Source organism: Vulpes vulpes, chromosome 7, assembly GCF_048418805.1.
Source record: "Vulpes vulpes isolate BD-2025 chromosome 7, VulVul3, whole genome shotgun sequence".
NCBI lineage: Eukaryota > Metazoa > Chordata > Mammalia > Carnivora > Canidae > Vulpes > Vulpes vulpes.
In genome coordinates this window covers 13,825,982-13,839,124 of record NC_132786.1, presented here as the reverse complement: position 1 = coordinate 13,839,124, position 13,143 = coordinate 13,825,982, and the positions used below count along the sequence as shown (strand labels likewise).

General features: G+C 40.8%; 1 protein-coding gene across 1 annotated transcript in view; it reads left to right on the top strand.

Moving 5' to 3' along the window:
• Positions 1-12,915, top strand: part of BPGM (bisphosphoglycerate mutase) — a 126,682-nt gene extending 113,767 nt beyond the window's left edge. Inside the window, exon 5 of the mRNA XM_072763004.1 lies at positions 10,283-12,915. Coding sequence (XP_072619105.1) covers positions 10,283-10,464 — 182 coding nt within the window. The 3' untranslated portion in view covers positions 10,465-12,915. The remainder of the gene's footprint in view (positions 1-10,282) is intronic.
• Positions 12,916-13,143: the final 228 nt, after the last annotated feature.

Here is a 13,143-nt window from a genome sequence, read left to right as displayed (position 1 = left end):
TAAAAGTTGTAGGCTATTTTACTATAAAATTCAATGTGGAGTGGATTCTTCTCTCTGCCTTATTCTAAATTAGAGGCTGTGATCCTATCATCATATACCCCTTTATATATCATATACCCCAATTGCTTCCCAGCCTATCTTTAAGTTATAGTAATAGCATCCAAACCTTAAGGAATTCTAATTAAAAATAGGTATATCTTCTATGAAATTGTCTCTTGTGTCAATTCTTATTTTTGCAATAGAATACAGACCTCTCATCACAAATCGCCCATCAGTGGGGCTTGAATTGTGACTTCCTTGCTTGGGAAAGGTATAGGGGGTCATGAGTGGCACCTCAAGGTCAAATGAATTGACCAAAATGGGTTCCCTCTTTTCCTAGTTTCCAAAAATATGTGCTATATAGGTTCAGGGTTTGCTCTCATCCCTGGACTGCTCTGTCTCCCCAGATAGCTCTGTCTCCCCAGACATCTTTTCTCCTGTTTCCCAAGATTCAAAGATTTTGAGCAAACCCTTTGGAAGAAATCAAAGAAAATATATGGAAGACAAATTGGATTGCTTATTAGCACTAAATGTAAACAACCTCTTCTTCAAGGCTAAGAGGCTTCTGCACTCTCTTTTCTTGGAAGGTTATAAAGGAAACATAATCTTTCATCAAGGTTTCAACAGTATAAGACTAGATTTAATTGGATCAAAGGGTTCAGATTTATTCATTTCAGCTACATGCTGAGGGCCCTATCAGTTCAGGCACTGTTCTTGATACAGGATATAGCCTCTAGAACTGGACATGCAAAATCTTTACTTTTGAGGAGCATATGTCTCCATTTTGATCTCTTCCTGAAATTTGACCAATAGTGTACCACTGGCAAAGTTTTCAGAGTGCTTTCATGTATAGGCTTCATGCATTAGTTTTTAGTTAATATTTTATTCCTTATTGCTTGTATTTATATGTAAAAAGTAGATTCATATAATACATACAGTTGTAATAGTAGATCATATAGCTAAATGATTTCTGGATCGTGGCAGCCAACTTATACTAAGGTCTTTACCGTTGAACAAACATTTACTAAATTCTCACAGTGGCTAAGGAACTATTCTAAGAGCATAGGTTGCAGGGCTGGATGATAACATGGCCCTGTTTTCAAGGAGTTTGTAATCCTGGTGGGAGAGACAAGCATTTGTGCAGCCACCTCTAATAGAAGGCCAAGTGTGTGTGCTGTAGCATATATATGTAACAGTGATATTAATAACTGGCTGTGGTTCCTCTTCCTGCTATAATGACCTGGGGTGGTGGGGCTCACAGGTGCAGATTTAACTTTCTGAAGTTAATCTCGTATGCAGAAAATGAAGTTGTTTGAATTTCTCCCCATATTATCATTGAGTTACCCCTTTGACTTACCATAAATTTTCCTTATTTCTTACTTGAAATGTTCCAGTCATTTAGATTGATTGCAGTTAACTTTTACATGCTCCTATGTGAAGATTAAAAAATTAAAGACAGGGGCGCCTGGGTAGCTCAGTCAGCCTCAGCTCAGGTCTTGATCTCAGGGTCATGAATTCAAGCCCTGTGTTGGACTCCATGCTGGCTGTGGAGACTATTTAAAAAAAAAAAAAGGATTAAAGACAATGGTTGGGGGTTCAAGAAGGGGTTGCTGTGGATGGGGAGTGATAGGGGTTGTTGCTGGGTGAGGACTCTGATGATTCCCTTCAATACATTCTTGGATGCTGTATAAAAAAATCTAAGACAGTTATCAGACAGGGGATGTGCTGTTTGTCCACTCATTTTAACCTTCATATGATGTGCCAGTTAATGAATTTATAATACAGTATTGCATAATGTAGTATTGATTCAATTTGGCTTAATTCAGTGCAGATGCATTATTCTAGCCTTAGGACTTCTGCTTGCTTAACTTTCTCAGGATGAAGAATGGCTTATGCAAAAATTGAGTAATGAGTAATAGCTTTACTGTGTTTTTTCCTAATTTGCTATTTTTAAAATTTCAGTCTCTTAAGTCTCATTGACTGATTATTAACCAGTCTAAGTATTTTAAATATGTGTAAGTAATTAGTCTGCTGTGTGAATGATTTGAGTAGTCATTAAAGTGGAATGTCAACTTTAATTTATTTATTGGAAGTGTTTCTATTTTTGTTGCGCTCTCCTTCCTTTGTTGGTGAAATATTATAGTTCTCATGGCTTTTGTTTAGTTGGCTTTTGGATTTGGTCCCACACAAAAGTGAGTTATTATCTAAGCCACAGGCATGAGCTTGAGGGTGGTGATACTAAAGAGAGGACCTGTCTGGATCTGGATAGATCTAGGGCCATGGTCAAACAAGAGAGTCCCAAGTGTGCTCTAGTCTCTTGCCAAAGACCTAGAACTCTTATCTAAAGTCACAGATTACAACCCCTAAACTTGGCCCATCATGATCCCAGTGTCTTAGCTGTTTCAAAGACATCAGACAAATCTTTCATATCCTTTACCAGTCCTGAAAACAGGAGAACACTAGATGCTACTGCTTAGTTAGTACCCAGCCCCTCACAAGGGCACAGCATGGATGCAGACATTCTCCTCTCTCCCTATACAGTTGTGGAAGTAGCCACAGACAGATGACCAGAGTTGAAGTCCTGGCATTTGGAAATAAAAAAACCCGGGTCCAATTTTATTGCCCTAACAGTCCTGTGATTTGAGAAATTTTAATTAACTTCTCTGGATCTGTTTCATGTTGTTTAACAGCTTCACTGAGATATAATTTACATAGTATACAGTTCTCCCATATAAAGAATACAGTTCAGTGGCTTTTAGTATATGTACATCCATCACCACAGACAATTTTGGAACAATTTCATTGTTTTCTTTTTCTTTTTTTTTTAATAATAAATTTATTTTTTTATTGGTGTTCAGTTTACCAACATACAGAATAACACCCAGTGCTCATCCCATCAAGTCCCCCTCAGTGCCCATCACCCATTCACCCCCACCCCCCGCCCTCCTCCCCTTCCATCACCCCTAGTTCGTTTCCCAGAGTTAGGAGTCTTCCATGTTCTGTCTCCCTTTCTGATATTTCCCACACTTTTCTTCTCCCTTCCCTTATATTCCCTTTCACTATTTTTTATATTCCCCAAATGAATGAGAACATACAATGTTTATCCTTCTCCGATTGACTTACTTCACTCAGCATAATACCCTCCAATTCCATCCACGTTGAAGCAAATGGTGGGTATTTCTCGTTTCTAATGGCTGAGGAATATTCCATTGTATACATAAACCACATCTTCTTTATCCATTCATCTTTCGATGGACACCGAGGCTCCTTCCACAGTTTGGCTATTGTGGACATTACTGCTAGAAACATTGGGGTGCAGGTGTCCCGGCGTTTCATTGCATCTGAATCTTTGGGGTAAATCCCCAACAGTGCAATTGCTGGGTCGTAGGGCAGGTCTATTTTTTAACTCTTTGAGGAACCTCCACACAGTTTTCCAGAGTGGCTGTACCAGTTCACATTCCCACCAACAGTGTAAGAGGGTTCCCTTTTCTCCACATCCTCTCCAACATTTGTGGTTTCCTGCCTTGTTAATTTTCCCCATTCTCACTGGTGTGAGGTGGTATCTCATTGTGGTTTTGATTTGTATTTCCCTGATGGCAAGTGATACAGAGCATTTTCTCATGTGCATGTTGGCCATGTCCATGTCTTCCTCTGTGAGATTTCTCTTAATGTCTTTTGCTCATTTCATGATTGGATTGTTTGTTTCTTTGGTGTTGAGTTTAATAAGTTCTTTATAGATCTTGGACACTAGCCCTTTATCTGATACGTCCTTTGCAAATATCTTCTCCCATTCTGTAGGTTGTCTTTAGGTTTGTTGACTGTATCCTTTGCTGTGCAAAAGCTTCTTATCTTGATGAAGTCCCAATAGTTCATTTTTGCTTTTGTTTCTTTTGCCTTCGTGGATGTATCTTGCAAGAAGTTACTGTGGCCGAGTTCAAAAAGGGTGTTGCCTGTGTTCTCCTCTAGGATTTTGATGGAATCTTGTCTCACATTTAGATCTTTCATCCATTTTGAGTTTATCTTTGTGTCTGGTGCAAGAGAGTGGTCTAGTTTCATTCTTCTGCATGCGGATGTCCAATTTTCCCAGCACCATTTATTGAAGAGACTGTCTTTCTTTCAGTGGATAGTCTTTCCTCCTTTATCGAATATTAGTTGACCATAAAGTTCAGGGTCTACTTCTGGGTTCTGTATTCTGTTCCATTGATCTATGTGTCTGTTTTTGTGCCAGTACCACACTGTCTTGATGGCGACAGCTTTGTAGTACAACCTGAAATTTGGCATTGTGATGCCCCCAGCTATGGTTTTCTTTTTTAAAATTCCTCTGGCTATTCAGGGTCTTTTCTGATTCCACACAAATCTTAAAATAATTTGTTCTAACTCTCTGAAGAAAGTCCATGGTATTTTGATAGGGATTGCATTAAACGTGTAAATCGCCCTGGGTAACATTGACATTTTCACAATATTAATTCTGCCAATCCATGAGCATGGAATATTTTTCCATCTCTTTGTGTCTTCCTCAGTGTCTTTCAGAAGTGTTCTATAGTTTTTAGGGTATAGATCCTTTACCTCTTTGGTTAGGTTTATTCCTAGGTATCTTATGCTTTTGGGTGCAATCGTAAATGGGTTTGACTCCTTAATTTCTCTTTCTTCAGTCTCATTTTTAGTGTATAGAAATGCCATTGATTTCTGGGCATTGATTTTGTATCCTGCCATGCTGCCAAATTGCTGTATGAGTTCTAACAATCTTGGGGTGGAGGCTTTTGGGTTTTCTATGTAGAGTATCATGTCATCGGTGAAGAGGGAGAGTTTGACTTCTTCTTTGCCAATTTGAATGCCTTTAATGTCTTATTGTTGTCTGATTGCTGAGGCTAGGATTTCCAATACTATGTTGAATAGCAGTGGTGAGAGTGGACATCCCTGTCTTGTCCCTGATCTTAGGGGAAAGGCTTCCAGTGCTTCCCTATTGAGAATGATATTTGCTGTGGGCTATTCGTAGATGGCCTTTAAGATGTCGAGGAATGTTCCCTCTATCCCTACCCTCTGAAGAGTTTTGATCGGGAATGGATGCCGTATTTTCTCAAATGCTTTCTCTGCATCTAATGAGAGGATCATATGGTTCTTGGTTTTTCTCTTGCTGATATGATGAATCACATTGATTGTTTTACGAGTGTTGAACCAGCCTTGTGTCCTGGGGATAATTCCTACTTGGTCATGATGAATAATTTTCTTAATGTACTATTGGATCCGATTGGCTAGTATCTTGTTGAGAATTTTTGCATCCATGTTCATCAGGGATATTGGTCTGTAATTCTCCTTTTTGGTGGGGTCTTTGTCTGGTTTTGGAATTAAGGTGATGCTGGCCTCATAGAACGAATTTGGAAGTACTCCATCTCTTTCTATCTTTCCAAACAGCTTTAGTAGAATAGGTATGGTTTCTTCTTTAAACGTTTGATAGAATTCCCCAGGGAAGCCATATGGCCCTGGACTTTTGTGTCTTGGGAGGTTTTTGATGACTGCTAAAATTTCCTCCCTGGTTATTGGCCTGTTCAGGTTTTCTATTTCTTCCTGTTCCAGTTTTGGTAGTTTGTGGCTTTCCAGGAATACGTCCATTTCTTCTAGATTGCCTAATTTATTGGTGTATAGCTGTTCATAATATGTTTTTAAAATCATTTGTATTTCCTTGGTGTTGGTAGTGATCTCTCTCATTCATGATTTTATTAATTTGAGTCTTCTCTCTCTTCTTTTTATTTTATTTTATTTTTATTTATTTATTTATGATAGTCACAGAGAGAGAGAGAGAGAGAGGCAGAGACACAGACAGAGGGAGAAGCAGGCTCCATGCACTGGGAGCCCGACGTGGGATTCGATCCCGGGTCTCCAGGATCGCGCCCTGGGCCAAAGGCAGGCGCCAAACCACTACGCCACCCAGGGATCCCCTCTCTCTTCTTTTTAATAAGGCTGGCTAATGGGGATCCCTGGGTGGTGCAGCAGTTTGGCGCCTACCTTTGGCCCAGGGCGCGATCCTGGAGACCCGGGATCGAATCCCACGTTGGGCTCCGATGCATGGAGCCTGCTTCTCCCTCTGTCTGTGTCTCTGCCTCTCTCTCTCTCTCTCTTTCTCTGTGTGACTATCATAAATAAATAAAAATTAAAAAAAATAAGGCTGTCTAATGGTTTATCTATCTTATTAATTCTTTCCAAGAACCAACTCCTGGTTTTGTTGATCTGTTCCACAGTTCTTCTGGTCTCGATTTTGTTGAGTTCTGCTCGAATCTTAATTAACTCTCTTCTTCTGCTGGGTGTAGGATCTATCTGCTGTTTTTTCTCTAGCTCCTTTATGTGTAAGGTTAGCTTTTGTATTTGAGTTCTTTCCAGTTTTTGAATGGATGCTTGTATTGCGATGTATTTCCCCCTTAGGACTGCTTTTGCTGCATCCCAAAGATTTTGAATGGTTGTATCTTCATTCTTATTAGTTTCCATGAATCTTTTTAATTCTTCCTTAATTTCCTGGTTGACCCTTTCATCTTTTAGCAGGCTGGTCCTTAACCTCCACGTGTTTGAGGTCCTTCCAAACTTCTTATGATTTAGTTCTAATTTCAAGGCATTATGGTCTGAGAATATGCAGGGGACCATCCCAATCTTTTGCTATCGGTTCAGACCCGATTTGTGATCTAGTATGTGGTCTATTCTGCAGAAAGTTCCATGTGCACTTGAGAAGAATGTGTATTCAGTTGAGTTTGGATGTAAAGTTCTGTAGATATTTGTGAAATCCATCTGGTCCAGTGTATCATTTAAAGCTCTCGTTACTTTGGAGATGTTGTGCTTAGAAGACCTATCGAGTATAGAAAGACCTACATTGAAGTCACCAAGTATAAGTGTATTATTATCTAAGTATTTCTTCACTTTGGTTATTAATTGATTTAAATATTGGGCAGCTCCCACATTCGGGGCATATATATTGAGGATTGTTAAGTCCTCTTGTTGGATAGATCCTTTAAGTATGATATAGTGTCCCTCTTCATCTCTCACTACAGTCTTCGGGGTAAATTTTAGTTTATCTGATATGAGGATGGCTACCCCTGCTTTCTTTTGGGGACCATTTGAATGGTAAATGGTTCTCCAACCTTTTATTTTCAGGTTGTAGGTGTCCTTCTGTCTAAAATGAGTCTCTTGTAGACAGCAAATAGATGGGTCCTGCTTTTTTATCCAGTCTGAAACCCTGCACCTTCTGATGGGGTCATTAAGCCCATTCACATTCAGAGTTACTATTGACAGATATGAGTTTAGTGTCATCCTGATATCTATTCAGTCCTTGTTTTTGTGGATTGTTCCACTGAACTTCTTCTTAAAGGGGAATTTTAAGAGTTCCCCCTTAAAATTTCTTGCAGAGCTGGTTTGGAGGTCACATATTCTTTTAGTTCCTGCCTGTCTTGAAAGCTCTCTATCTCTCCTTCCATTTTGAATGAGAGCCTTGCTGGATAAAGTATTCTTGATTGCATGTTCTTCTCATTTAGGACCCTGAATATATCCTGCCAGCCCTTTCTGGCCTGCCAGGTCTCTGTGGAGAGGTCTGCTGTTACCCTAATACTCCTCCCCATAAAAGTCAGGGATTTCTTGTCTCTTGCTGCCTTAAGGATCTTCTCTTTATCTTTGGAATTTGCAAGCTTAACTATTAGATGTCGAGGTGTTGAACGGTTTTTATTGATTTTAGAGGGGGGGTCTCTCTATTTCCTGGATCTGAATGCCTGTTTCCCTTCCCAGATTAGGAAAGTTTTCAGCTAGGATTTGTTCAAATACAGATTCTGGCCCTCTATCCCTTTCGGTGCCCTCGGGAACCCCAATTAAACGTAGGTTTTTCTTCCTCAGGCTGTCGTTTATTTCCCTTAATTTATCCTCATGGGGTTTTAATCATTTGTCTCTCTTTTCCTCAGTTTCCCTCTTTGCTATCAACTTGTCTTCTATGTCACTCACTCGTTCTTCCACCTTGTTAACCCTCATCATTAGGACTTCTAGATTGGTTTGCATCTCATTCAATTGATTTTTAATTTCTGCCTGATTGGATCTACATTCTGCAGTCATGAAGTCTCTTGAGTCCTTTATGCTTTTTTCTAGAGCCACCAGTAGCTGTATAATAGTGCTTCTGAATTGGCTTTCTGACACTGAATTGTAATCCAGATTTTGTAACTCTGTGGGAGAGAGGACTGTTTCTGATTCTTTCTTTTGAGGTGAGGTTTTCCTTCTAGTCATTTCGCTCAGTGCAGAGTGGCCAAAACAAGTTGTATTGGGAAAAGGAGAAAAAGAGAGAGAAAGAAGGAAAGAAAAGAGAAAAAGAAAAAAAGAAAAAAGGAAGAAAAAAAATTTAAAAAAGAGAAATAAAGGAAAAAAAGGGTGGGGGAAGGAAACAAATCAAAAAGCAAAAACAAAACAAAACAAAACAAAACAAAAAAAACAAAAAAATCCCCAAACCAACCAACCAACCAAACAAACAAAAAACACGGGGGCATATCTTCCGATTCTGTATACTTTAAGTCCCTTGACTTCCCCTGGAACTGGTCCGTCTAGCTGGTCTTCTGGGGGAGGGGCTGCTGTGCTGATTTTCAGGTGTTAGCACTTGGGGGAGCTGCTCTGCCCCCTGCCTGGTGCAGGGCTCAGTGGGGGTTGTTTACCCCGTGAGGCCCCAGGAGGAACAACCCCAGTGGCGGGGCCAGCTCTGCAGCCCTGAAGTCAGCCCCCGCAGTAACTCCGTGGCTCTCCGTCTGCAGGGCCTGGAGGCTCCCGGGCGGGGCCGCTGATCTGCTCAGCTCGGGGCCGGAGCGTCCTTGCTGTCCTGGGCCCTCCCGGCCTCTGCCTGTCCCGGGGGAGGCCGGGTCCTGGGCTGTGTCCCGGGCCCTGTGCTCCGGGGCCTGCGCTGTTGGATTCGCTCCCGCCCCGCAGCCCCCTCCGCGGAGCCGCCGCCCGAGCCCCTCCGAGCTGCTCCGGGTCCCGCCGTGCGCGCTGCAGCCCTTAAGGAGCTCGGCGCACTCTCCCGGGGCGCAGGTGCCTGCTAGTGTCCCAGGGAGCCCGAGGGCATCCCCGCTCTCCTGGGTCCTGCTTCAACTCCCTGCGGGCGCCTTTCTGCCCGGGAAGGTTGGTGCAGCTCCTGCTCCTCCGGGACGGGGCTCTCCTGACACTACCCCCTGCCTCAGCCCAGCTCCTCGTGGGGCCCCTCCCCCTCGGAGGCCTTTTGTTTCTTTATTTCTTTTTCCCCGTCTTCCTACCTTGATAGAAGCACGAACTCTTCTCACTGTAGCGTTTCAGCTGTTCTCTCTTTAAATCTCAGGCCAAATTCGTAGATTTTCATGATGATGAAGGTTATCTAGGTTATTTGGTGGGGACAGGTGATTTGGGGACCCTACTCCTCCACCATCTTGCCCCTCCTCTCTTTTCATTGTTTTCAAAAGTAACCCTATACCTAGCTATCACTTCTCATTTTCCCCATTTGGTCTTGTCCTAGGCAACACTAGTCTATTTGTCTCACTCTAGATTTTCCTATATAAATGAAATCATACAACATACAGTCCATAGTGACTGGCTTATATTAGCATAATATTTTCAAAGTTCATCAATGTGTAGCATGTATCAGCACACAATTCTTTTTTATTGCCAAATAATATTTTACTCCGTGGCTATACCACAGCTACCACAGTTAATTTATCCCTTCATCATTTGAGGGACATTTCCACTTTTTGGCTGCTATGACTAATGCTACTCTGAAGGTTCATGTACAGGATTTAGATGGGAAACTGAAGGAACAACAGGTTGCCCTGAAGGGTATCTACTGTTCTAAAATTTGATGTGATGGGAATCTCTGTCTAAGAGACAGAGATTTTTTATTTTTAAATTTCTGGGAAGTTTTTTTCCTTCCAGGAACTATAGCTAGAATCCCTCCCAGTATCTGGCATGGTTTCAGACATGTAGCAAATATGGGACTCAATAAATGTGCAGCGGGGCGCCTGGGTGGCTCAGTCACCTAAGCATACAACTCTCCATTTCAACTTGGGTCATGATCTCAGGGTTCAGGGATCAAGCCCCATATCAGGCTCTGCGCTCAGTACAGTCTGCCTGAGATCCTCTCCCTCTATCCCTCATTCTGTTCACTCTTTCTAAAATAAATTAAATAAAAACCTTAAAACAAAACAAAACTGAACAGAACTTCCTCTTGCATCACCTTTAATGACTTGTCCATTTCTCTCCTGATCTACAGGTATCTCCGATGAAGACATTATCAACATCACTCTTCCCACTGGAGTCCCCATTCTCCTGGAACTGGATGAGAACCTGCATGCTGTTGGGCCTCACCAGTTCCTGGGCGACCAAGAGGCCATCCAAGCTGCCATTAAGAAAATAGATGATCAAGGAAAAGTGAAAAAACGAGTGGAAAAATGAAGGCTTTCCATTTGCTAGCTAGGAATAGCAGCAAAAGAAGTGGCATGCAGTGTTTTATGGGTGCTGATCTCTCTTCTCTCTCTTTATTTTCCCCGGATTTTTCCAAAATGGGGCTATGGGGTAGAGTTTCTATAGGTAACTAGGTAACTTATGTTGCCCAGATAAAGGCTTTAGGATGCCTGAGTACTTTAAGTCTTATGAATGAAGTCTCCTGCTAGTCCTGTTTGAATTAGTTATTCACGGGGGCTAATTAGTAACCAGTGGGGCTTAATCAATGTCCTAAGTTTCTAAGACAGGAGAGTAACAAGTAGAAGTGAAGTTTAAGGTATTCATCATTCAATAAATCATTATTGACTCACTATTGACAGGCACTACTTATTCCAATAAGTAGTTCACTTTTATATTACTGAGACTTTCTGCAATGATAGTAAGTTAAGGTATGTTAGATAATAAACTCTACTTAAGTATTTATTACTAATTAGCCTTCTCCTCTAGGAAAAGGGATGCTTTGCTAGTTAAAACCAGAGGCCCATTAAATGGGATAAATCATAGGTAGGTTTCTCCACAAAAGCCAACAACAAACAATAAGGCCCTTTGCCTTGTCTCTAGTCCAGAGACATCCTTTCTTTGACGTTCGGTAGGATTCCCCTTTGGCTGCTAGAATTAGCAACATGGAGACAACTCTAGCTGTTTATATTCTCCTTTTGTTCTGTTGTATTAAACTTCAAGCTTTAGGTACTTAAAATTGGTTTAAAAATAAAGGTCTGTGACCGAAAACAAATATCTCCAAAGTGATAAACATTAGGTAAAGGCCTCTGAACTAGTCTTTGGTTCAAAATCTTCCTGTAACACTCAAAGAGTTACATGGATATTCTCTACAAATTGAACATCAAGGTTTGGGGAAAGGTAAGATATAGTGCATGTAATTTTATTCACATGAGCAGGGAAAATATGGTACATTGGGGCTTGTCATAAACATGTATTGTTCATCAGCCAAGAGCAAGTGTATATAACATAGAGCAGCATGGGTAGGCCATGGACAACATGATTACTTATCAATCTCAATAACACTGTTTTCTAGATTATATTTTTAAATCTCATGGTCATGTAAGTCATCATTTCTTTAAACTCTTACCTTATTTCAAGGCAAGTAACATGTATTTCAGTGATAAAGTCATGGGGGAAAAAATTCATCAATTTTTCATGGTTTTCCATTGGTGGATTAATCTATTTATATCCATTTTATAGTAAATGGCAATAGAAGAAAACTAATTCTGAAACCCTTGCTACTGCTTGGTCTCCTTTTGGTCCTTACTTTGGACTCTTTTTGCACACTGGCCAATGGAGATGGCTGGGAAGAAGAGCTGAAGCTGGAGTGCTCACAGCTGGCCACATTTGTGATGCATAAGGACATGGAATGTGGATGCTTTACATTTGACCAACACATGGTGTCTACCATAACCCTTCATTTTAGTCCAAGTAATATTCTTTAGAATTCAGAGATCAGATCTTCCTATAATTCCAAGCCTATGGCTAGGCTATACCTCAGACTGTTCTTTAACAGTTTCATCTCTGGAATTGAACTCTGATTTTTCTAACCCAATTGGTGACCATATCTTAATGCAACTCAAGAGCTTAGATTGGAGTCTTCCCTTGTCCTACATCAAGATGTTCACTCCCAAAGTACTGCCCACAGAATGATGTGCTTCTACACACAAAGCTACACTCACAACCAGTCATTTTGGAATCTTGCAGATTTCCTAAGATAGGGTTAAATTTTTGCTGATACTTTCTGATATAATTTGGTTTATTGTTTTTGAGATCTTGGCTGAAATAAATGAGATGCTTATGAAAACCTCATGTAAAATTATTTTTTTAAGATTCTATTTTTAAGGAACCTCTACATCCAGCATGGGGCTCAAACTCAGAACCCCAAGATCAAGAGGCACCTACTCTACTGACTGAGCCAGCCAGGTGCCTCAGGTTTTTTTAAAGACATATAAGATTATTTTTAACAATTCCAACACTTCAACTTTAGACCACCTAATGTACCTGTTTTCTTCACATGGCTTACAAGATAGCCAGAATTTTTGATGTAGGAATCTTGAAGGCTACTAACTGGAGCCAACTAGACATGTCTCCTCTGCCCAGGCTGACATGATTGTCCCAGTGTGGAACCAGTGTGCTAAGATGAGGGCCATAGCAAGATGCTCCTAGAGTTTTAATTTTTAAATATCTCAGGTGAATACTGTACCCCAGGACACCGAGAATTTACTTTTCCAAAAGAACGGACATTCTGCTTCAGAGAATGAAGGTTTTCTCATCATCTAATACTAATTTGAACATGGACAAGAAAGCATCCTTGGACAAGGATATGTTATGTCATGTGTTTTTCTTTGATAAGATGTGTAAGAAAGATTTCTGAATGAGATCTGCTTATTTCCACAGTAATGGTGGTGGTTATTTGTCTTCCAATCTGGGAAGCCTCCCCATGCTCTGTAGCTTTTCAGGGGCAAATTTATTTATTCATTTTTTTTTTTTTTTTGGTTGTGTTGTGAGAGCCTATTAAAACCAATCCCCAGTGGGCAGCACTTGGCCAGTCCAGTGGCTAAATGCAGAAATCCAACTGGTCATGTCGCCACCCAAGAAAAGAGAAGAGAGAGGTCAAGTACTTCCCCA